Source organism: Tachyglossus aculeatus, chromosome 14 (assembly GCF_015852505.1).
Source record: "Tachyglossus aculeatus isolate mTacAcu1 chromosome 14, mTacAcu1.pri, whole genome shotgun sequence".
Taxonomy (NCBI): Eukaryota; Metazoa; Chordata; class Mammalia; order Monotremata; family Tachyglossidae; genus Tachyglossus; species Tachyglossus aculeatus.
In genome coordinates, this window is record NC_052079.1 from 25231094 (window position 1) to 25257464 (window position 26371).

Sequence of the window (26371 nt, forward strand, 5' to 3'; positions counted from 1 at the left end):
TCCCAAGCACTTTGTACAGTGCTCCGCACAGTAAGTACTCAATAAATATGGATTGCTCCTCCTTCTGCCGGCCATTTTTATATTGTAATTTCGAACATATGGATTTAATCATGTCTGGCTAACTATAAACTATGTGTGTATCTTCCCCATTAAACTGTAAACACCTTGTGGCAGAGATCACATTACCTATTTTATTGTACTCTCCCATGAGCTCAGTAGACTGCTTTGTCACATTAGGGGTTCAATACATTCTACTGATTGGTACAATACAAAACTGGATCATAGTTCAGTTTCACAACTAAATCAACTAACAAAATAAGGTTTGAATTCACCAGTTTATTCCAATTGATGTGAATACATAACAATTTTACATTTCAGGAATTTTATAGCCTTAACTCTACTGACCAGCTCTACTACAATTAAAGCATACCAAATGGATTTGGATCAAAAGAAATTTTAGAAAATGACCTAAAATTTGTCCCCAATTACTCCTGAAAGGAGAGAACCTGTACAGATTCCAAACTCTCAGGTTAAAAGCTAGGAACTGCAGTTCACCAAAAAGCCTTAAACATCACAACTATGTCTTTAGGAATACAAGTCAACTTACATCATCATCATCATCTTCAATAGCTTCTCCTGTGAAGTATAATACTGATCGTGGAACTATACGCTCACGTAAAAAGTGACCAATTTCAAAATCTGCAGCAAGGATAGCTTCGGCATCATCATCCTATAAGATGACAGTACTTAATAAGTAAAGAAAAACACATAAAACATAAGAATAACTCAGTTATGCAATTGCTTCATAAAACAGTACACCAATGGAAGTCAGCCATGTCAGGGGTAAAGTACCTGAAAGGTAGATATACAGTACTCAGGCCCCCTAAAGGGGCTCACAGTTTAAGTAGGAGGGAGAACATGTCCTGAATCCCCATCTTTGCCAATGAGGTAACTAAGACACAGAAATTTAAGTGAATTACCCAAGGGTCACAGAGCAGGCAAGTGGAGGATCCAGGATTAGAACCCAGGTCTTCTGACACTCAGGCCCATTCTCTTTCCACTAGGCCATACTGGCATCAGAAGTGCAGTAAGAAACATCATCCAGAATAAATCAATCAATTGCATTTACTATCTACAGAGCACTGTTCTAAGTGCCTGGGAGAGTATAATACAACAGAATTAGCCGACAGGTTCTCTGCCCATAAAATAGAGTTCCCAATCTTACCTAAGTATCTTCCTCTTCTCATGGACATCTCAACAAGGAGACACACAAGCAACACCTTACAATTCATTCATTCAATCGTATTTACTGAGCACTTACTGTGTGCAGAGCACTGTACTAAGCACTTGGGAAGTACAAGTTGGCAACGTATAGAGACGGTCCCTACCCAATAACAGGCTCACAGTCTAGAAGGGGGAGACAGACAACAAAACAAAACATGTGGACAGGTGTCAAGTCATCAGAATAAATAGAAGTAAAGCTAAATGCACATCATTAACAAAATAAATAGAACAGTAAATATGTACAAGTAAAATAAATAGAGTAATAAATCTGTACAAACGTATATACAAGTGCTGTGGGGAGGGGAAGAGGAAAGAAGGGGCTCAGTCTGGGAAAGCCTGAAGGAGGTGAGCTCTCATTAGGGCTTTGAAGGGAGGAAGAGAGCCAGCTTGGCGGATGTGCGGAGGGAGGGCATTCCAGGCCAGGGGGAGGACGTGGGCTGGGGGTTGACTGGGACAGGCAAGAATGAGGTACAGTGAGGAGGTTGGTGGCAGAGGAGTGGAGGGTGCAGGCTGGGTTGTAGGAGAGAAGGGAGGTGAGGTAGGAGGGGGCGAGGTGATGGATAGCCTTGAAGCCAAGAGTGAAGAGTTTCTGCCTGATGTGTAGGTTGACTGGTAGCCACTGGAGATTTTTGAGAAGGGGAGTAACATGCCCAGAGTGTTTCTGCACAAAGATGATCCAGGCAGCAGCATGAAGTATAGATTGAAGTGGGAAGAGACAGGAGGATGGGAGATCAGAGAGGAGGCTGATGCAGTAATCCAGTTGGGATAGGGTGAGAGATTGAATCAATCAATCAATCAATCGTATTTATTAAGCGCTTACTGTGTGCAGAGCACTGTACTAAGTGCTTGGGAAGTACAAGTTGGCAACATATAGAGACAGTCCCTACCCAACAGTGGGCTCACAGTCTAGAAGGGGGAGACAGAGAACAAAACCAAACATATTAACAAAATAAAATAAATAGAATAGATATGTACAAGTAAAATAAATAGAGTAATAAATATGTACAAACATATATACATATATACAGGTGAACGAGCAGGGTGGCGGTTTGGATGGAGAGGAAAGGGCAGATCTTGGCAATGTTGCGGAGGTGAGACCGGCAGGTTTTGGTGACAGCTTGGATGTGAAGGGTGAACGAGAGAGCGGAGTCGAGGATGACACCAAGATTGTGGGCTTGTGAGATGGGAAGGATGGTAGTGCCATCAACAGTGATGGGAAAGTCAGGGAGAGGGTAGGGTTTGGGAGGGAAGATAAGGAGTTCAGTCTTGGACATACTGAGTTTCGGATGGCGGGCAGACAACCAGATGGAGATGTCTTGAAGGCAGGAGGAGACACGAGTCTGAAGGGAGGGACAGAGAGAAGGGGCAGAGATGTAGATTTGGGTGTCATCAGCGTAGAGATGATAGTTGAAGCCGTGGGAGCGAATGAGTTCACCAAGGGAGTGAGTGTAGATAGAGAACAGAAGGGGACCAAAGAACTGACCCTTGAGGAACCCCTACAGTAAGGGGATGGGAGGAGGAGGAGAAGCCTGCAAAGCAGACTGAGAATGAACAGCCGGTGAGATAAGGAGAACCAGGAGAGGATAGAGTCTGTGAAGCTAAGATTAGATAGCGTGTTGAGGAGAAGGGGGTGAGAGGTGGAGGAGGATTAGGATAGAGTAGGAGCCGTTGGATTTGGCAAGCAGGAGGTCATTGGTGACCTTTGAGAGGGCAGTTTACAATGCAGACCAGGATTGAAAAAGGCTAGATTTTAACCTCATTTGCCCTTAGTCCAACTAAGCAATAGTTTATAAAATTGCTTCTGGCCAACATCACTTCAGGTTGAGAACTCCCACAACATAATCCAACGGATCTACCTGATTTAATATTTACTCAGAATGTGCACCATTACAAAAGAAAACCCCACCTCTATTGTACATGGATACAAATGACTACCTTCTGATTGGGAAAATGAATGCTACAACTTCTTTAAACCAACTATCACATCACATTACTATACTTTGCAACATCAAAGACTGTAAGCTAGTTGTGGGCAGAGAATGTTGTTTTATCGTACTCTCCAAAGCGCTTAATACAGTGCTCTGCACACAGTAAGCGCTCAATACAGCTGAATGAATGAATGAACTGATGGACTCATTGGCAATTTGCTATCCCCTGCAGCACCCCCTCAAAACATCATCTACTTAAAAACACCAGCAGGCAGGCAGCCAGATGGATTTCCATATTTACAGACCTACAATACAAGGGTTGCAGTCCAGCAAATCCCCATGTTATCCAAAAATCACGCTAACAACAGTCTCAATGAGAAATAAGGGATGATGGTTCAGAAACAAGTGACAACATAGGGCACCTATCAATTCGGGTGAAATTCAAAAAGGCAGAAGACAAAGCAGTCTTACAGCTTGTTCAAGACAAAAACTCTAGTACGTCTTTTTTTTAACATTTCTGACCATTAGTTACAAGAGAGCTGGCTTGTTATTGATAGCTAGGGCTGGAACAAGGAAGAAGGGTAACAGCCCGTTGTTGGGTAGGAACCGTCTCTGTAAGTTGCCAACTTGTACTTCCCAAGCGCTTAGTACAGTGCTCTGCACACAGTAAGCGCTCAATAAATACGACTGAATGATTGAATGTGGTGGCAGCGGCTGGGTCTTCAGCAGTAACTACTGCTAGGACAGAAGTCTCATCACAAAAAATTGGAGCAGAAGGGACAGAGGAGATAGAGAGGATGGGCAAGGTCTGGGCCAGTGGGGAGGAGGGATTTAAAGTATAATTTTTAATTTACCACTAGGACACAATACAACCATACACAATGCAATCACCTCTGTGAGGAATCTAAATCCCATAATACCGAGCAGTAAATGCATACTTAACCAAAGAGCATGAAGCTTCTCCATACATCCCAACTTAATCAAACATGCATGTCTTCCCAATGATGACCTCAAAACCATTATCTTAGGATTAATGTGACAAAGAAAACTACCACTCAACTTACCAGGTCTCCACTTTCAGGAACTGCAAGAGGGAAAGGGTGGGGGAGAGAGTGATGGGGAGAGGGGGAAAAAAAACAGAGTGAGACATAAGTTGATTTTTTTTAAATGTCAATAAAAACACCAGGTTCCCTGCCCTCTACTGAAACACTATTCACCTTCAGGCGGACAAAAGAAGTTGAAGAAGGAATCATTGGAAACTGTTTTGGTTACAGTTCGAACAGTTCCTCGGCCCTTGTGTTTCTGCTTCTTTTTAATTGTTTTCAAGGTGACATTCTTTCCTTTTTTCCAATCTATCTGGCACCTTCAGAAATAAGGAAATAAGTTTCATCTATATGTCAGTACACAGGATTCTACCTTTTTTATTGTATTAGGAAACTCAACTTTAAATTATAGCCACATAATATTTTTTTTAAGGACGACACTTACCCTGTGCAACCCATTATTTCTGGTCCATCAAAGGAGAAAGGATCAGAATCATCGGGTTCTGATCTCAGTCTATATGTCTTTGCCAAAACTTCATTTGTGAAATATTCATTTGATTCGAAGTGAAATTCTAATATAAAACTCTAAAATTGCAAAGATTAAGATTATTTGCAACAATATCCAAGTTAAGTTTCTAAAATTAAACCCCCAAATTCAGTAGAAATGAATAAGCATTAGGAATGTTGTGTGGTCAATTTTCCTAGGAGCTCCAAAGGAGCTGAAAAACCTTCCTTAGTTCCCAGATTTCTGAAGAACCTCTAGGTGTCCAATACTCTCCCACTTATAGCAACTAAACACAGGTTCGTATTCACTTGACCACAATACGTTTTCATTTCTGATTTTCACCATGCAGAACAAAAATACTTAAGTCTCTGTGATTCTGTTAAGCTTTAAATAAATGGGCTAAATAGTTCTGTGAAAAGTTTTAGGTACATCAACATCAATTTAAACATGCTACAATACTGCTGTCAGTACATAGCAAACTGAAAAGCTAAAGCACAACCTTAAAACAACTGGACTCTCTAGTGGCACTGGCCACTAGGACCAGAGGTGCAGCTAAGATGGCGGCTCCCACTCTTGTTCCCTGAGGGAAGGAGGAAGAGGATGAGATTGCATCTCATGGGATATGGGGGATGGGACAAGGGTCAAGACTTGAAGTCCTAGAGCAGTAGTGGAGGTAGCCACTGTCAGATCAGGATCCAGGGCCATGATCAGCAGAACCAGGCCTGCGGATCCTGCCCCAAGGATGGTGAGAGCTGGGTGGGTTCGTGGGGCGTGTCTTCCCATGGCAGTTGAGGCAGGGGATGAGGCACATGCCCAGCGAGGTGAGGGATGATGGAGGGGAAAAGAGAATCTTGGTCCCTTTTTTAAATCACTTTCTCTCTCCTTTCATTCCTCTTCATCCTTCCTTCTTCCCTCAGAGCTCCCTAAACTCAAAGGAAGATCTCACACTTCTGTTCCAGGCTATTCAAGGGGGGGGGGAGAGGAAATTAGGGTGCATTAATTTTGCCACAGTATCTTTTACATGACAAAATACGGAACTGAACAAATGAATCGAGAGTAGCACAAACATTTAAATCATGGTAATTTTCTCTCTCCAATAAATATTATCTACAAAAGGGGGGTGAACAACAGTTTACTTGAAAAGTAGCTTAAAATTTTAGAAAAACAACCAAAGTACAAGATGGGCTACATTGAAAACTCGATTTACCATAGGCTGGCCAACTTCAGAGAACTTCACTTTAATATCCTTTAAATGCTTCAGAATAGGTTCATCATGTTCCTTTAAAAAAAAAAGTTAACAACAGCTATTTGGTTCAAGTTAGAGAAAAATTTATAAAAACAGCCATTCAGGACAGTGCTCTCTCTCTCTAAATTGCTCAATTTGTATCTACTCTAACACCTGCACTTAAAAAGGGTCTCACACAAATACCGTTATCTTGCTCGGATATTGCAGGATCATAAACAGCCAAAAATGCAGCTCTTGAAGGAAAAACGTGCATTACTCAGTAAAGAAATCTAAATTTAAAAGCATTTTCAAAATGCAATTCCAACAGATGCCATTTAAATGTTTCTGACAACAGGCAAAATTTACCCATTACTGCCTGTTCAGTAGGAAGCAGAAATCAAATCAATTACTATTGAGTGTCTTCAGTGTACACAACTCTCTACTACATTATTAAGAAAGCACACAGAAATAATTAGATTCGATCCCTGCCCAAGGAGTTTACAATCTAGGGGGAAGAGTAAGAAGATTAAGAGCACCCAGACCAACAGTCTTCTTAGAAGCCTAGGTACTTTCCTTCTCATTACAGACAGCTAAACTCACTCCTCTGTATAAAACCCTACTCTTTTTTGCACCAGGAAGATAAGATGACCCAACTCCTGTTACTCAGCAGAGCCAAGCATATGTAGTAGCAACCTCTTCCTCACAGCTTTTTCCTCTCTTCCACTCACTGGTTGTTTTTTTTTCCACCTCTGTCAAAAAGGTGAGAAGGCAGTAAGACTCATTCCCTTCATTAACCACTTGGCAATTTGTCATAATCCTATTTTAACAAAATTAACATGTGCATAAACCAACCTAAAAGCCCAAAGTTTCTGCCACCATTAGAAATCGTGACTTGAATGACATATAACATTTTGGCTGTTTAAGTCCAGATCAAATGGCAAGAAATGAGTTGGAGTAATTATTCAGAATCAATTAATGAAGCTGTTGGTGAAAAAACAAGGGTATCAAATAGGTACCATTCAAAACAAACAAACCGTCTACAGTTTCTGCTATACATATCTTCCCTGTGATATGGGAGATAGAACAAACTCCTTGACTGCCCTCTTAAATTCAGTACTGTTTTCCTACCCACCCGGCCATAACGCTTCTTGGGATTTCCAACTTCTCAGTACTATTTGAGCTCTTGGGAGTTCCCCCTCACAAGATTCCCACACAGGCTCCAGGGCTGGCTCTCCACCACCACACGTGGCTTTGGGCTTTTTCCTTCATCCAAGTCTGGGTGGGCACAGTAAAACTTCAAGGCTGTCCATCACCTCGCCCCCTCCTACCTCATCTCCCTTCTCTCCTTCTACAGCCCAGCCTGCACCATTAGCTCCTCTGCCACTAATCTCCTCACCGTGCCTCGTTCTCGCCTGTCCCGCCGTCAACCCCCGGCCCACGTCATCCCCCTGGCCTGGAATGCCCTCCCTCCCGACATCCGCCAAGCTAGCTCTCTTGCTCCCTTCAAGGCCCTACTGAGAGCTCACCTCCTCCAGGAGGCCTTCCCAGACTGAGTCCCCTCCTTCCTCTCCCCCTTGCCCCCCTCTCCATCCCCCCCATCTTGCCTCCTTCCCTTCCCCACAGCACCTGTATACATGTTTATATGCTTGTACATATTTATTACTCTATTTATTTTACTTGTACATATCCATTCTATTTATTTTATTTTGTTAATATGTTTGGTTTTGTTCTGTGTCCCGTTTCTAGACTGTGAACCCACTGTTGGGTAGGGACTGTATATGTTGCCAACTTGTACTTCCCAAGTGCTTAGTACAGTGCTCTGCACACAGTAAGCGCTCAATAAATACGATTGAATGATTGACAAAACAGCCCTTTCAGGTGCCCCAGGGAACTTTCTCTGGGTCACATGGCCAAGGAAGGGACCTCGATCTTAGTAACCATCAAGACCGAGTAGCATACATATTTTCTTATGTCTGTGATCATTTAATAATAATAATGATGGTATTTGTTCAGCACTTACTATGTGCAAAGCACTGTTCTAAACACTGGAGGGGATACAAGGTGATCAGGTTGTCCCACATAGGGCTCACAGTCTTAATCCCCATTTTACAGATGAGGGAACTGAGGTACAGAGAAGTTAAGTGATTTACCCAAAGTCACACAGCTGACAATTGGTGGAGCTGGGACCCTCTTTAGGCAGATCATCCTCCATAACAGGACCTCTGAATTAGTGTGGATCACTAAGATTAATATACCATCTCATATTTTGTTACTCGGGCATTAGCTCTCTTACCTGGACCATATCACTGAGCAAATCAACATTCTTAAAAACGGTCAGCCAAAATTCAGGAATTCCTTTGGGATCTTCTTTTTCTTCATCCTTTTTTTCTTCTTCGAGCTTTGCCTTTTCTTTCATTTCCTCCTTGATAAAATAGAAGCATTACTCTTTCTAGACCTTAAGGGTTCAAATTGTACTAACCAATTAGAATGATATTATGTAGAAGTGCTTTATGTATGGAGAGGCTCACAGGGGATTTATCCGTCCTAAGTTTCATTCAGAGTCACCATATTGTCCCATAATAAAAGAGGAAGAATGAAACCAGGTTTTCACTTTCAGAACCTCTAAAGAAACAACTCCACAGTATTATCATTTCCGATGCTTTCATGTCGCCTACAGTTATTCCTTTTAATCTCAGAATGCTCCTTCTACTGCTTCCAAGATTCCAGATCACACTATTGACTGCTGAACATGTGCAGACATTCTGAAAATGACCACCTCAGAAAATACAAACATTTAAATTTGAATAATGGGTATTCCGTACTTCTTCCACAAAAATAAATAGTAGTAGCAATAATACCGGCATTTGTTAAGTGCTTACTATGTGCCATGTACTGTTGTAAGCGCTGGGAGAGAAACACGGTTATCAGGTGGGGATCACAGTCTTAATCCCCAATTTGCAGATGAGGTAACTGAGGCACAGAGAAGTTAAGTGACTTGCCCAAAGTCACACAGCTGACAAGTGGTGAACCCACGACCTCTGACTCTTAAGCCCATGCTCTTTTCACTAAGCCATGCTACTATTCAAAAATGACACGGCTTAGTAAAACACAGGCCTGGGGGATGGGTTCTACTCCCAGCTCTGCCACTTGCCTGCTGTGCAGCCTTAGGCAAGTCACTGAATTTCTTGATGTCTCAGTTTCCTCAACTGCAAAATGGGGATTCAATACCTGTTCATCCTCCTACTGCCAATCCAATAGGGAGCAGAAATCAAGTTAATAGTAATCACGCAAAACCAGCGTACACAACATTTTGCTAAGAGAAGCAACGTGGCTTACTGGAAAGAGCATGAGCTTGGGAGGCAGAGGACATGGATTCTAACTCTGGCTCTGCCACTTTGCTGTGTGACCTTGGGCAAGTCACTTCACTTCTCTGTGCCTCAGTTGCCTCATCTGTAAAATGGGGATTAAGACTGTGAGCCCCACGTGGAACAACCTGATTATCTACTCCAGTGCTTAGAACATTCATTCAATCGTATTTATTGAGCACTTACTGTGTGCAGAGCACTTACTAAGCGCTTGGGAAGTACAAGTTGGCAACAGTGCTTGGCACATTGAAAGCACTTGTAAATACCATAATTATTATTAAACGATTAAGTACAAAATAGTCCTGTGGGACAGGGACTCTAACTACCTTATGTCTACCCCAGTACTTAGAGCAGTACTTGACACATAGTAAGGATTTAACTACCATGAAAACCCCCCTCAGATTCTACCCAATTCTACTTACTATACTTGGTAAACTACTGAGAGCTCACCACCTCCAGAAGCCTTCCCAGACTGAGCCCCCTCCTCCCCCTCGCTTTACCTCCTTCCCCTCCCCACAGCACCTGTATATATGTATATGGTTGTACGTACTTATTACTCTATTTCATTTGTATGTATTTATTCTATTTATTTTATTTTGTTAATATGTCTTGTTTTGTTGTCTGTCTCCCCCTTCTAGACTGTGAGCCCGCTGTTGGGTAGGGACCATCTCTATATGTTGCCAACTTGTACTTCTCAAGCGCTTAGTACAGTGCTCTGCACACAGTAAGCGCTCAATAAATACAACTGGCTGAATGAATGAATGCTTAAACATGTCAGTCACTTGAGGTTTAAAGGTGATACTATATAAAAGAAAGTGAAGGTACTCACTGAAATTTCTTCTTCATCATCTGCTTTCCATTCACATTCTTCCTCTGTTGGTTCATAAATAGCATTGATGATTTCACTTCTCTACAATGAACCATTAAGTATGTTAACACACAAGAAAAATGTATTCGGTAGCACCAGATTTGAAGAATAAAATCCCCTCTTCAATTGGTTAGCACTGTTTCCCCACCTATCACTGGACTAATTAAATGTTTATCCAAATTGTGGGACTACTTACCAAATGCTTCACTTCTCATTTTAACCCTAGAGGGGACAATTCTTCCTTAAAAAATAAACACTTCAGCAAAAGACCTCCAGGCACCACCCATCTCCTGATTCTGATGAGGACAAAGGAATCAAATTCTCTAGGAAAGACGTTCTTCCTTAGGAAACGACCCCAATGTCTTCTTTCAGCTTTCCAGGATTCTACAAAGGGTCAACAGTAAACGTATTACCTTATCAAATAAGGGCTGGTATAGGGCAGCATACTTTCTTTCCAGCTCATGAACTTCCTCATAGAACTTGGCTTCTACCTGGGCACATTTAACTTGAAGGTTTTTGAGGGCGTTAACACGTCGCTTAACTACTTTAGGCAAGCTGAAAGAGAACGAACCACGTTACTAATGTTCCATAAGTAGAAAGTCATTCTTTCTTAAAAACTACTTCTCTTCCTCCTCACAACCTGAATCACTAGTGCTAAATAGTTGATAAAAATAAACTGAGCCAGAATTACAGGGAGGTGAGAGAACAAGTTAAAAGATTTCTTTCGAATCAACAATAGTATGCAAAGAACAAGACTCATCATCCCTCCAAAATTAAAATTCAAGGGCGCATTCATGTTTTAAAAATGTATGTTGAATTAAAATCCATAATGAAAAATCGTGAGTTAAACTCTAGTTCTGCAAGAGGAAGCAGAATGTGTTGCCCTTGCATTTGGATTTGCACCCTTTATTCACCCCTCCCTCAGCCCACATTCCCCCTCTAGACTGCAAACTCGTTATAGGCAGGGAGCATCTCTACTACCTCTGTTGTAATCTCCCAAGTGTTTAGTATAGTGCACTGCACATAGTAAGCATTCAAATACCATTGATTGATTGATACACATAAATTTGTTTACATAAATGCCTCCCTCACTCTAGGCTTTAAGCTCCTTGTGGGAAGGGAAGTGTCTACCAACTGTTGCACTTTCACTGAGCAGCAGCTTGGCTTCGTTGATAGATCACATGTCTGGGAGTCAGAAAGACCTGGATTCTAATCCCAGCTCCACCACTTGCCTGCTATGTGACCTTGGGTAAGTCACTTAACTTCCCTGGGCCTCAGTTACCTCATCTGTGAAATGGAGATAAGACTGTAAGCCCCATGTGGGAGAGGGCTTTTGTCTAACCTGAATCACTTGTACCTACTCCAGTGCTTAGAACAGTACTTGGCAATATGGTGAGCATTTAACAAGTACCATAATTATTATTACTCTCCCAGGCGTTTAGTTCAGTGCTCCGCACACAGCCAACGCTCAATAAATACCACTGACGGATAGATTAAAGTTTTACCAAGGATTTAGGTGTTCTCAATGGCAAGTAGCCCGTACATGGTCTAAAGCATAAGATTTACTAAGATCTAAGAGCAGCCTCTTCAAACCCAGCAGGCTCTTCGGGTCAAGTCCACGGGAACTCGAGGACGCCTGTGACTCTTCGTTGGAACGGTAAATCTGGTAACTGGCTGAGCTATACCTTTCTATGTAACCTGTTGATGTTCCTACAAGGCCATCGAGTCTCTCCTGAAGCGCTGCAAGAATCTGAGGATTTTGCATCATCTGAACAGTCAGTTGACGAGCTAAACAGCCAGGAGATAAGATAGATACTTATGAGAGGAGCAGAACACAGACCTGTAGACAAATTTAGTCACAATGGAATCTGTGCTAGGCTACAAAGTAATTGAGCAGGAGACCCAAAACGGAAATGGAAGCAGGCAGAGCCAGATGCCTGGTGTGTCCATCGCTCCCAGGACGCTGCTGCTCTAGCGCTCTAGAAGTGTGGGCACCTAGAGCAGTCTGCTCTCCCAACTACCAGTGTGGTGCACCGGCAAAGCGAACGTATCCCAGAGTGAGAAAAGGGGCCGGGATGAGTTTGGCCATTTTGGCCTGAAGATACTTGGCACGTTGGGAGACAGGGTAAAGAAGACAATGGGATGTTGATGGGGGCGATGAGTCTTTCCATAGGAATTTGGGACATTTGGTGAGTTTTCAAGCTTTCTCCCAACTAAGATCTCTAACCCCACAAGAGTTGTTGGCAGTAACTTGGTAGAAGCTGAGCCTGAGAATCCAAGTGTGATAATGGTGAATTTTCAGAACTGCAAGGAGCCATGAAAACTCCTTATTGACAGTTTCAGGACTCCATCCAGCCCAATGTCTGCCATGAAACCAAACACGCTCCTCAAAGCTGTCAACAAGGATTTCCAAATCAGATGGAAAAGGTAGCTTTGGGGGACTACAGAGAAAAACGAAAAAGGAAGTTGAGAAGGTTCATCTAAGATAAGGATCTAATGGAATATAAAGCAACCATGAAAAGGATTAATCTTCTGATGCGCAGTAAGTTTCATTTGGCTAAAAAAGTGAGAGCTAAGCCACCGGTCTGGATTTAATCACTCAACCCTGGGCCCTAAACCAGAGGGTTTTTTTGTTTTACACCATTTGAAAAAACACAGATTAGTAATGCTTTCAACATATTCCACTCTGGTCAACTAATATAGGTCCAACTTCTATCTGTTTACCTTTACTGTTTGCATCTTCACCTGCTTCTTCCTCTTCCACATCTTCAACATCCTCCATATCTTGTTGATCAAGTTCAGTCTGCTCTTTGCTGTAATATTTCACAAATATCACACCAAATTCAATGTACTACTGACCAAGGAAAAGCTTCCCCCAAATCCCTTCCTTATTAAATCACATTTGTTAAACCAGTAGGTGATAAGTGGGACTGTATGAGTTACCATGGTTATTAGTTCTCTTTGTGGCAAAGATTTCTATTGTGAGGCCCAGGTGCTTTCTGGTGCATTTTTGGTGATGACAAATAGCCCTCTGAACAGCAATTTATACAGGAACGCCTAAAAAGCCATCCAATTCAAAACCCATTTATTGGTATATATTCACACTACTATTTGATCTTGAAATCATAAGATGTCAACTCCATGGGGGTAGGTGGGCAGCACAGCCAATCTGACCCATTTCTTGGTATCAAAGGAAACCCTATCTTGCCCTCTGGTAGCAGGAGAAGGAGGAGGTGGAGAAGGGGATGTTGGAGGAGGAGGAGGAGGAGACAAAGAACGGAGTATGGACTGAAGTTGGGGAGAGACCGGAAGACAGGCAGGGAGACAAGGCAAGGTGGCTGATTCGACACTGTAACTGTGATGATGATGAGCACATGAACAAAGTAGCGTCTGTTTGGCTAGAGAGCAACAAACAGATCCACAAAATGCTTTCAGAAAAAAAAAAAACAAATCAGCAGGCTTTACCAGTAGGTTGGATGCGTGATTGGGATGAGTGAGGAATCAAGGAGAAGACCATGAATGTGGACTGTGGCCACAGGGAGGAGGGTGGTGTTATCAACTGAGATGGGGAACCTGGTAAGAATGTGGGATGTGGACTGTGTCCAAACTGATTAGCTTGTATCTACCCCAGTGCTTAGTGCAGTGTCTAGCACATGGTAAATTCTTAACAGATACCGTAAAAAACTGGGGAGTCAGCCACATAGAGGTGGTGGCTGAAACCTTGCAAGTGGAAGAGTTCCCTAAGAGAGTGACAGTAGAGGCAGAAGAGCAAGAGACTCAACTCAGCCTTGTGGGACACCCAAAGTGAAGAGAAGAACGGTTGAAGGAGACAGCAGAGCCAGACAGCCAAGGGAGTTCTAAGGAGAAGGGGGTGATCCATGGTATGAGAAGCAGATGAGAGATCAAGGAGGATTAGGTCAGAGCAGGCAGAGTCCACTTGCCTTGGCCATCAGGAGGAGGAAGGTGGAGCTATGGGAGAAGGGATTTTGAACATGAGGGGAACAAGACCAAGAGGAAGGAGCCATCCCAGAGAGCAGTAAAGGCGCAGAAGAGGGTGGGAAGACCACAGGTGCTTTAAGAAATGAGAGGAAATGGAGTGTATAGGGAAACAGCAAAAAAGAATGGAGTCTGAAGTTGTCCCCTCTGTGATCAGGAGGGAAGGATGCAGATGGTAGTGGTAATCCACAGTTGGAGGTGGGGGGTGTTGGGGAGAAGTGAGAGTGTCAGTGGGATAAAAGAGCAAAAGGGTTATGTTTGATGAAGGGGGCAGAGGTGAGGGTCTGGACTTTGGCATCGAGGGGAGGGAGGGAGGGAGGGAGGGAGGGAGGGAGTGCTGAAAGGGAGTTGAGTATGAGAGTGAAAACCTGGGACAGGTTGAAGGGGTCCAGAGTCCGGAGGTCACGGAGTGGGGTGAGGATAGAATCTGAAGTTAGAGGATTGGTTGTGGGTGAGGTGGGAAGTTGGAATTAGTGTGGTTAAAGTATGCACTGTCCAGAGGTAACAAAAATCAAGTGTGCCCAACTTTATGCATGACAGAAGTGGGGTGGAGCAAGACTGACCGAGTAGAGTAGGGAAGAGACGCAACGTGGCCTAGTGGATAGGCACGGATCTGGAGTCAGAAGGACCTGGGTCCTAATCCCAGCTCTGCCATGTCTGCTGTGACCTTGGGCAAGTCACTTAACTTCTCTGGGACTGTTCCCTCTGGGGTATGGACAGTGTACAATCTGATTAGCTTGTATCTACCACAGTGCTTAGTACAGTGCCTGATGAACCAAACGTGTCAAGCGCTTACTGTGCGCAGAGCACTGCACTAAGTGCTTGGGAAGGCACAATATAACAGACTTAGTAGACACGTTCCCTGCTCACAACAAGCTTACAGTCTAGAGGGGGAGACAGACACTAATATAAAAAAAATTACAGATTTTTGAAATTACACAGGAATTGAATAAATGCTGTGGGACTGGGAGGGGTGAATAAAAGGGAGCAAATCCAAGTGCACGGGTGACAAATGAGGGCTTAGTCTGGGAAGGCCTCTTGGAGGAGTTGTATCTTCCATAAGGCTTTGAAGGTGGGGAGAGTGAAATATGAAAGACATGGGCGAGAGGTTGGAGGTGAGATAGACGAGATCAAGGTACAGTGAGTAGGGTGGCATTAGTAGTGAAGTGTGTGAGCTGGGTTGTAGCAGGAGTAGCAAGGTGAGGTAGGAGGGGGCAAGGTGGCTGAGTGCTTTAAAGTTGATGATGAGGAGTTTGTTTGATGCAGAGGTAGACGGGCCCCCACTGGAGGAGTGAGGAAACATGGACTGAACATTTCTGTAAAAAAATGATCCAGGCAGAGAAGTGAAGTATGAACTGGAGTGGGGAGAGGCAGGAGGCAGGAAGATCAGCAGGAGGCTGTAAGTAAGTGCTTAAATACTATAAAAAAGAGAGGTGGGTTGGCTGGGGTCCAGCAGAGGGTTACCAACATGGAAACTGGAGCCTTCTAGAATCAGAATGGGAAAAGGGGATGAAAGTAGGAATGATAGAAACACATCAAAAAATCAGTCAGGAAAGGAGTGATGAGGAGGACAGTAAATAATAATATCCAATAACTGTAAAGAGGCGAGACTAGTGATGTGGCGATTCAAATGAAGAGAAAGAGAGAGAGGAAGGGGATAAGGAACAGACCACATCCTCCCCATCTTCCTTTTAGCTTGTTCATGTTCGTCAACATCAAAAATAGTAACACCTTGCAATGTGACATTCAGTAAGACTAAACATTAACAATTAGCCAACACTTAGTCAATACTTAGTTCTTCCTGGGAAGTAAAATGGTCTAGTGGGAAGAGCACAGCACTGGATGGGAGTCAGGAGACCTGGGTTCCTAAACCCAGATCCACCATGTCTACTGTAGGGCCCTAAACAAATTACTTCACTTCTCTGTGCCTCAGTTTCCCCACCAGTAAAACAGGGATAGATTTCCCATTCCCCACTAAGGGACGGGGACCATGACCAATTGGATTATCCTGCATGTACTTAAAGCACATTATCATCTTAATCTGTGTAACACATGTTCACTTAATTGTCTTGGTAATTTTCTTTATTTATTAATGTCTGTCTCCTCCTCCTCCAGACTGTGAGTAGGGAATGTGCCTGTTATACTGTTATACTGTACTCTCCCAAGCGCTTAGTACAGTGCTCTGCACACGGTAAGTGTTCAATAAATATGACTGACTGGTAGAACACAGTACCAGATACGAGGGAATATTCTCCCAACAATGCACACCTGTCAGAAAAGGATGCAGTAAAATGGCAGGAAAAAAATGTTATGTGCCTGCACAGTCATGGTCACGGTTGCAGTACTATAATCGTTATGGTACTTGTTAAGCTCTATGTGCCATAGGCTGGGGTAGATGCAAGTCAATCAGGTTGGACACAATCCTGGTCCCAAATGGGGCTCAGGCTCACAGTTTAAGTAGGAGGGAGGAGGATTTAATTATGCAGATGAGGTAACAGAACAGAGAAGTTAAGTGATTTGCCCATGGTCACACAGCAGGCCCAGGACAGAGCCAGGATCAGAACCCAGGTTCTGACTCCCATGCCTTTGCTCTTTACGCTAGGCCACGCTTTTTTCCTCTAGACTGCTAGCTCGTTGTGGGCAAGGAACATGTCTACCAACTCTGGTGTATTGGAAGCCAAGTGATTAGTACAGTGCTCCACACACAGTAAGTGCTCAATAAATACAACTGACTGATTTTCCTTAATGCCGAGTTCAAGAACACAGTTCCTGTACTTCAGATTCTTAATCAATTGCATTTTCTTTTAAATGGTATTTGTTTAGCGGTAACTCTGTGCCAGGCACTGTACTAAGCACTAGGGTAGATACAAGCTAATCAGGTTGGACACAGTCCATTTCTTAATTCCCATTTTACAGATGAGGTAACTGAAGCACAGAAGTAATTTACCCAAGGACACACAGGAGAGAAGTGTCAGAGCCAGGATTAGAACCCAAGTCCTCTGAAAACTCCCAGCCCCATGCTCTTTTCACTAGGCCACACTGCACACTGTGTGCAGAGCAGGGCACTAAATGCTTGGGAGAGTACAATATACAGATTTGGTAGACGCCTTCCCTGCCCACAATGAGCTATTCTTACAACTCCAATTCTCTGAAATACTACTTAAAGCATCCCGAAACCCCAACCCTCCAAAAAAAAAAAAAAAACAAAACCCCAAACCCAAAAACAGTTTAGGCACAAATTCCAAAGATACAAAAAAAAAAAAAAATCACTTTCACACTTACTTGTCAATGTTTGCCATGTTGTAAGAATTCAAAACACCTACAGGGAAGGAACAGGATTAGTTTTTTTTTTTTTAACTTTTATCAACAAATGTTTAAAAACATTTAAGAAGCTTGCAAACTTCCCAAGTGTGGATTACGAAATACTGGTTCAACTAGCCTGGCAGGGCAGGCTTAAACAACAACAAAGCAAAACCAAGTTCTATATTCGCCCTTTGAGCTGAGCATGATTATTTCACATCCCAAATGACTCTAAGTAGAAAATCCAAATAAACCTTAAGCAATTTACAGCCAACACAGGATGAGTGACCAATCAGCAGTCCAGTACAAGCACCCTGGTCACAAAGTACCCCACAGTGGCCTTGGACATGTTGCCACCCACATCGGGTAGGAAGGGCAGTTGGCTCTCACCCTTTAGGGCCAGAAAGGATAGTGGGGGAGGCTAAGATGGTGGGGCTCTACTCCTTGCCCCTCTGCCAACAGGAGAGGCTACCAGGCCTGGCTCAGAGAGCTGAGGCTCCCCCCCCGCCACAGTCAATTTCACCCGGCTGCAGGAATGCACTGACCACTCCACCAGCACAGCAGGTAGTGCCTGTTAGTGCTAAGCAAGAGCCACCAAAGATGGGCAGCCCACCAGGCAGGGGGAGGGGATGGCTGGCCCTGGGGGAGCAGGGGCCAGGTGTCACACAAGCACACACATACACACTCAATGGGAGGACCAGGGGCTGTGCCCCTTTAATGATGGAACCAGGCAGCTTCCCGGTAGGCAGCAGGTCCGAGAGGAGATTAAGCCAGCTGCCCGAGTGCAGAAGAAGGCTGTAACAGCAATGGCAGAAGTTAACTCACTGGGGAGAGTGAGTTGTTCCACTGGAGATAATAATGATGATGTCCCAATAATGATGGTGATTTCAGAACCAAGAAGGTGGGCAAAACAGCAAGTCATTTATTTGTCCTTTCTCCATTTCTCTCCCACTTTTCTTCCTCCACCCCCACATGCCAAATGACAAGTTGGCATCCCTTGCCACCTCTATCATGTTGGAGGGCGATCCAGCCACAAAACACAAATTTGTTATAGTTGCTTGGCTAATGGTTTAAAAAAAAAACCTCATGTTCGTTAGTGTTTGTAATGCACTTTAATCATTACCACTTCAACTTGTCAGTTTTTAGCCACCCAAACCAAGAAGACTCTGGAGCAGCATCACAGGACTCAATTCTAGTTATCAGTTTCTGGGTTCTCAGAGGAACAAATGGGCATGTGCAGCTAGGCTGAGGGGATGTGAAAGTTTGAGGGTTATTTTTGAAGCCTCACAGCTTATCTGCAAAGGAGCCTGGTATGTGACAAAGAGGAAACCATGTAGCAGACCTCAAGGCAAACAACTATTAGATGCAAGTGGGGAAAACTTAAAGCAGAGTGAAGAATGAGGGTAGGGGCGGGAAGGAGGAGAACTAAAAGACATGGGCACAAGAACCAGAAAGTCAGGCTCGTTAGGTCTTAATTGGGAACGGGATTAAATTTGGTCTTCCCCTTGGCATTTCAGGTTCCCTCAACCTCAGGCTAAATAAAATGTACTGCTCCCACTTACATCTCAGGCTAGGTGGTTCCATTCAACCCCTTACTTTACTGCAGGGCACTGATTTTATTTCTTGTTGGAGCCAGGCTGGGGGGACACCCATGTGGGAGGGAGAAGGGACAATAACGTCTAACAGTGTTTCTCAAAGCAAACTCTGCTACAGCTCCATTTAGGGGAACACTTTATTATAACCTTTGCAGGGTTTCTCTTTCTCCCAATAGGTACTTATGTCTAGCTGTCTCTGCTATCTGTGCCTGAGAGGGGGATTTTGGCACCAAATCAAATTGCCTAGATTCAATATGTAAACCTATTCCTCCTGATAAAAGAAAAAACATACTTATTGCATGTGCAACACAGGTACAGTTTCCCCAGCATTCTACATGCTTTGCACAGTTCTCATCAAATTTCAAATTAGTGAACAAATGGGATTTCAGATGTAGTAGGGCTCAGTGAAGCAGCATCCTTCCAAAAATGGCACCCCGGGCTGTTGGGAGGTTCGCCTGGAGCCGGGGCCATCCTGTGGGTGAGAAGACCCTGCCTTTCGAACGTCAAAGAGAGCAGCTGCCCCAGATCCTCCAACCAGACATCTGCCACAGTAGGCGACAGAACCTGAGTTTCTTGGTGGGGGAAATCAGGAAAGAGCACAATGGCCATCCAGTAATTTTGAAGCCAACGGTCAGATACAAAACTAGGCAAAGCACCATGTGAAACAGACCAAGAGGGCACGGATCCTTAATTGGAATGTACCTGGCTAGTGCAGTTTCATCTAAGGCCAGGGCAGGCTGGAGGGCTCCAGCACCCTATACATGTCAGTTCCACAAAGGGTTGGCACACTTTTGAGCTAGGAAACAAAACGCTTCGAGATAATGATAATCATATACTTTTTAATGTCCAATGATTGATCTCGTCAGTTTAAATTACTAGGTGGCCTGATCTTCCAAGGGAGGCAGGACTTTCTCTGACACTCGGGAGGAAGGAATGCAAGCTGACTGCAGGGGCTAGCATCCTTTTCTCTGAAACCGAAGCAGGTGTGGGTGAACCTAGAGCTAATCCTCACGGCAGGGGGGAATCCCAATCTGGGCCATCACAGCCTGGGGTTCTCCCCACCAGGTACGGAGAGTGGCTGATGCTACTGGGCCGCCAGGACGTGAGGATGAAGAGAGACACATGTAAAGCCAGTTCCCACCGGGGGACAGAGGCCATTCCCATAGGGACAGGGGCTTTTCCCTTCCCCGCAAAGCATGTTTGTGCTGGTTGAAGTCCATCTTCCCACTCGTCAGACTGGTGCAGGGAAAGTACCTGCAAGAAGGCTTGTGTGTTTCCTTTTTATTTAAAAATAATTGAAAAATAAGTCCCCTAGGGCTAGTGGGGGTCTGGAACAGAGGCGACCCCCAAACGGAGGGCACTGGGCCACTTATGTGGGGCAGGTACCAGGCCAGATACGACCAGCCAGGGGAGGTGGGACGGTGAGCGAGGCTGCCCACTGAAGGCAGGCACCACGTGGCGGTATTTACTCATTCATTCAATCATATTTATTGAGTGCTCACTGGGTGCAGAGCACTGTACTAAGTGCTCGGGGAGAGTACAATATAATTAACGGACACATTCCCCACCCACAACAAGTTTACAGTCTAGCGGGTGAGACGGACATTAAGATATATACGTTACAGATAGGGTCTTAAGTGCTGTGGGGCTGGGAGTGGGGATGAAGGCCTCAAGTCAAGACCACACAGAAGGGACAGGAGGAAAGGAGGGCTTAGTCAGGGAAGGCCTCTTAGGAGGAAATGTGCCTTCAATAAGGCTTTGAAGTAGGAGAAAGTAACTGTGTCACAGAGCTGGGTTGGGGAGGCGGCTCTACGTCGGCCGTTCACCCTTTTGCTTCGGGATTGGTAGACTTCATGAGACACCCAGACAACTTCACAAGCCAATCCAACAGCCCTTGGGCAGAGCGCACTATCGCCGACCTGACATGTCAACACAGTAGCCACCTCATTACGAATACAGAGAAGCAGCAGTGGCTCAGTGGCAAGAGCACGGGCTTTGGGGTCAGAGGTCATGGGTTCAAATCCCAGCTCCGCCAATTGTCAGCTGTGTGACTTTGGGCAGGTCACTTAACTTCTCTGGGCCTCAGTTATCTCATCTGTAAAATGGGGATTAAGACTGTGAGCACCCTGTGGGACAACCTGATCACCCTGTAACCTTCCCAGTGCTTACTTAGAACAGTGCTTTGCATAGTAAGCACTTAATAAATGTCATGATTATTATTATAATTATATACGGTTATCTTATTTGGTTGTACACATATGAATATGGCTATCTTCTTAGGATTTTCATTCATCTATTCAATTACTTGGTATTACTTCATTCTGACATGCCTGAACCACTTATCTCCCCCTTGACATTTTTTTTTTGGCCTCTCTGCCTGTAGATTGTGGGCAACTTGGGGACAGGGAACAGGCAACAGGCCTTGCTTCTGTTGTAATCTCGGTGCTTACTAGTGTTTCACACTTGTTGGGACCTCCATAAATACCACTAATTGACTAGAAGGTCGTTTCAGAGGTTATTCAGGGACTAGGCAGTGCCCCTGTGCCTTTTTCAATGGTGAGGAAAGACGATATGAAGGTTTTAGCTGATTTTCCGCTCATCCCTAAGCATATACGAATATATGCGTGAGCGCTTAGTACAGTGCTCTGCACACAGTAAGCGCTCAATATATACGATTGATTGATTGATATGTGTTTTTATCTCCATTTGGTTACAAGGTAGAAGAGTTGGGGCAGGGGCAGGTGCAGCCTTGCAGCCAAGTGGATTTTGATACAGTGGTGCCACTGTAGACCCCTGACCCTTCTGCTGGTCTTCTTATCAGGCTTTTTTTCTTTTGTAAAATGCTACTTGCTGAGAACTTACTCCTTGCCAGGCACTGGGGTAGATACAAGTCCATCAGGTTGGACACAGTCTCACATCTCACATGGGGTTCACAAACATAATCCCCATTTTACAGATGAGGTAACTGAGGCACAGAGAAGTTACGGGATGACTTGCCCAAGGTCACACAGGAGACACATGGCACAGCGAGATTAGAACCCAGATTCTGACTCCCGGGCCTGTGCTTTTTCCACTAGGCCAGGCTGCTTCTGTCTTTCTCTGTCCTTGTTTTCTAAAAAAAAAAAAAATCACTAGTTAATGTTGCCCCAAGGCCACAAGACTCAGTTTTGTATCGCTGATGCACAGGGCACTCAGGTGCAGGTTGGTTCATGATCTCTGCCTTCGGGAGACTTACTTTCGGTGCTCCCCCTAATCACAGGGCCTCACTTCATAAGGACCACGGTCCCCACAGACTTGGTTCCTTGGAGGTGGAGAAGCAGCGTGGTTCAATGGAAAGAGCATGGGCTTGGGAGCCAGAGGTCATGGGTTCAAATCCTGGCTCCGCCACTTGTCAGCTGTGTCACTTTGGGCAAGTAACTTCTCTGGGCCTCAGTTCCCTCATCTGTAAAATGGGGATGAAGACTGTGAGCCCCACGTGAGACAACCTGATCACCTTGTAGCCTCCCCAGCGCTTAGAACAGTGCTTTGCACATGGTAAGCGCTTAACAAATGCCATTAGCCTCGCCGACACCATTTTGGGCACCAAACTGGTCACCACCTTGTAGAGCCAGAAAAGGGCCACATGTGGAACCAAGATGGTGGCTTTGCTCCTTGCCATTAGCTGGGAGGAGGGGGCCTAACCGGGCTTACATAGTGCTCACCCGCCCCCACCCCCGGGACGCCATCGGCAGACAACCAGCTGACTGGGGAACGGGCAGAGCTAAACACCACCAAGGAGGATGGGCAGGGCTCCTATTAGGCGAGGCCAGCTGTTTGGGAGCCAGCACTCAAGACCCACATTTTTAAGGAACATCACAATTCTGTTGGAATGCAGTCATCTTCCAAAGGCCTTTGATTACTGTCACAGCCTGGATCAATGACATCAGCGAATAGTCAAGGCTCAAGCTGTTTGACCCACGTGATAACTGATTGTTCTCTACACAAACTCTTTCCACAGACCCCTTCAGTGACACCCGAGTCTAGCTTATATCATCCTGATCCACAGAACCTGCTCTCCAGGGTCACCAATGAAAGACTGGTCAAACCCCCTGAGTCTTGTCTCTTTTCACCCTATTGGGCCCCCTGCCACCTTCAGCCTAGTCGATTACTCACCCTCCTTTGTTTTCCTCGCAAACTCGAACACCGTGGGAAGTGTGTGAAACAACCAGAAGTGGGACAATTAGTTGCCTGTTGGGATTATGTCTTCAGTGGTGAAGGTTTCTGGCAGTTGGCACTATCTAGGGAGTCTCTCAGTTGGTCAGGCTCAGCAGGAATCCTGATAATAAATGGCTAACGTGGGCAGCAGCTACCAAAACCATCACCTGTTGGTTTACCGTGCTAGGGCTCAGAACTCTCGCTGTGCTGTCACTTTGGGTATAAAGACTGTAAGCTCACTGTGGGCAGGGAACATAACTATTATCTCTGTTGTAGAGTACTCTCCCAAGCGCTTAGTGCAATGCACAGCTCAGTGAGTACCATTAATTGATTGATAATCATGGTATTTACTGAGCACTTACTACATGTACTGTGTAGGTACAAGATAATCAAATAGATAGGAGCCTCAGTCCCAAAAGGGACTAACAGTTTAAAGAGGAAAGGTGAATGGGAACTTTATCCCTATTGAACAAATGAAGAAACTGAGGCAGAGAAGTTTAAGCGATTTGCCCAAGATGACAATGCAGGAAAGTGGCAGGGCCCATTCTAAAGCTCGGGTCTCTCGACTCTCAGCCATGTGCTCTTTCCAAATTTTGCCACCCACTTTCCAATATGGTGCCCCAACTACTCCAGTGGGGACACCTTTAGCTGGATTAAACAGCACTGTCCAAACCACCAATAACTGATTCCTTTGTGAAGAGTCTGAGCCCTAAAGGCTTTGTGATGGGGCAGAGGCCTACCGGTCATTCACAGCGCGCAATTTCATCCTCAGTGTCATCATCGACCTAAAGAGCCTGAAGTGAAATGAGGCAAACGACACCCACAGAACTGTAGCGTCCTTGCCCCAGCTGCAAAAGTAAATTAGAATTCATCTCTTCTGAGTTCTTCCTCAATCCTCATCCCAAAAGTCTGACAATTATCCTGGCATAAGGTCCCAGTAGCAATCTCATGTAATTAGTCTCCAAACAGTAATTTGAATTACCAACTCAACTACTGATTATGTGCAGCATATTTTTTAATTCCTATTGGTTATAAAGTTTATTTCTCCCAGGTTCTGCCCTTACTGTTGTCATCTTCTCCCCAGGTCCCTCACATTCTCCCAGATGCTCATGCCTCCCTTCCATTTATGCACTCAGTCTTCCTCTCCAACAGACCGGTTCTCCCCAGCTACAGAGCTCTTCTGAAATCCCACCCACTCCAGGAGGCTTGTCCCCAATAATCTCTATCTTCCCACCTTTCCTCCACCTAGCAACTTCAGGTACCGCAGCCTCCATGGCTCTTACGTTCTCTTATTCATCAATGACATTTATGAAGCACTCGCTTCAAGGCTCTCCATCACCTCGCTCCCTCCTACCTCACCTCCCTTCTCTCCTTCTACAGCCCAGCCCGCACCTTCCGCTCCTCTGCCACTAATCTCCTCACCATGCTTCATTCTCACCTGTCCCATCGTCGACCCCTGGCCCACATCATCCCCCTGGCCTGGAATGCCCTCCCTCCCCACGTCCGCCACGCTAGCTCTCTTCCTCCCTTCAAGGCCCTACTGAGAGCTCACCTCCTCCAGGAGGCCTTCCCAGACTGAGCCCCCTCTTTCCTCTCCCCCTCCTCCCCCTCTCCACCCCTCCCACCTCCTTCCCTTCCCCACAGCACCTGTATATATGTACATAACAATCAATCGTATTTATTGAGCGCTTACTGTGTGCACAGCACTGTACTAAGTGCTTGGGAAGTACAAGTTGGCAACGTATAGAGATGGTCCCTACCCAACAGCGGGCTCAGTCTAGAAGGGGGAGACAGAGAACAAAACAAAACAAAACATTAACAAAATAAAATAAATAGAATAGATATGTACAAGTAAAATAAATAAATAGAGTAATAAATACGTACAAACATATATACAGGTGCTGTGGGAAAGGGAAGGAGGTAAGGTGGGGGGATGGAGAGGGGGGGGAAGGAGGGGGCTCAGTCTGGGAAGGCCTCCTGGAGGAGGTGAGCTCTCAGTAGGGCCTTGAAGGGAGGAAGAGAGCTAGCTTGGCAGATGTGGGAAGGGAGGGCATTCCAGACCAGGGAGATGACGTGGGCCAGGAGTCGGGACAGCGGGACAGGCGAGAACGAGGCACGGTGAGGAGATTAGCAGCAGAGGAGCGGAGGGTGCGGGCTGGGCTGTACAAGGAGAGAAGGGAGGTGAGGTAGGAGGGGGCGAGGTGGAGAGCCTTGAAGCCGAGGGTGAGGAGTTTCTGCCTGATGCGTAGGTTGATTGGTAGCCACTGGAGATTTTTGAGGACATGATCAATATATGTATGTTTGTACGTATTTATTACTCTATTTTACTTGAACATATCTATTCTATTTATTTTATTTTGTTAATATGTTTTGTTTTGTTCTGTCTCCCCCTTCTAGACTGTGAGCCCACTGTTGGGTAGGAACCGTCTCTATATGTTGCCAACTTGTACTTCCCAAGCGCTTAGTACAGTGCTCTGCACACAGTAAGCACTCAATAAATACGATTGAATGAATGAATGAATGAGCAGAGCACCACAGTAAGTGCTTGGGAGAATACAAAATGACAGAGTTGGTAGACACGTTCCCTGCCCACAATAAGCTTACAGTTTTTAAGATTTATCACCCTCCCTGCCTGTACTGCCAGCCCCACATCCATTATCATATTTATTGAAAACTTACTGTGTACAGAGCACTGTACTAAGTTTTTGGGGGTGTACAATAATAGAGTTGGTGTCTGTTTATTGTTATACTCTTTGAAGTGCTTAGTACAGTGCTCTGCACACAGTAAGCACTCAAATACAATTGAATGAGTGAATGAATTACTTCCAAGCACTAAGTCCAATGCTCTGCACACAGTAGGCACTTGAATGCTATTGATGATGATGATGATAACGATGACCATAAGAAAGGAGCCAGTACAATCCCTTGGATGTCAGGAAGGTGGGGATAGCTTGGACCAAAGAGGGAACTACCTGGAGAGGTGAGGAGTCCAAAGAGCTTTCATATTGCTGATTTTGGGGAATTTGCTATTGCCCTGTGATTCTTTTCAGACGCACGGGTCCTCCCAA

At 44.8% G+C, this 26371-nt stretch overlaps 1 protein-coding gene across 4 annotated transcripts in view; it reads right to left on the reverse strand.

Moving 5' to 3' along the window:
* The window catches only part of NAP1L1 (nucleosome assembly protein 1 like 1), a 41136-nt gene that overhangs the window by 6447 nt on the left and 8318 nt on the right, over positions 1-26371 (reverse strand). For 2 of the 4 annotated variants that reach the window (XM_038756885.1, XM_038756888.1), the window contains exons 3-13: positions 17497-17533; positions 12943-13031; positions 11904-12006; positions 10632-10773; positions 10180-10260; positions 8279-8407; positions 5968-6039; positions 4701-4840; positions 4430-4575; positions 4277-4296; positions 608-730 (exon numbers count right to left, since the gene is read on the reverse strand). In XM_038756885.1, coding sequence (XP_038612813.1) covers positions 608-730; positions 4277-4296; positions 4430-4575; positions 4701-4840; positions 5968-6039; positions 8279-8407; positions 10180-10260; positions 10632-10773; positions 11904-12006; positions 12943-13031; positions 17497-17513 — 1062 coding nt within the window. In that variant the 5' untranslated portion in view covers positions 17514-17533. The remainder of the gene's footprint in view (positions 1-607; positions 731-4276; positions 4297-4429; positions 4576-4700; positions 4841-5967; positions 6040-8278; positions 8408-10179; positions 10261-10631; positions 10774-11903; positions 12007-12942; positions 13032-17496; positions 17534-26371) is intronic. The other 2 variants (XM_038756886.1, XM_038756887.1) reach the window with 2 other exon arrangements.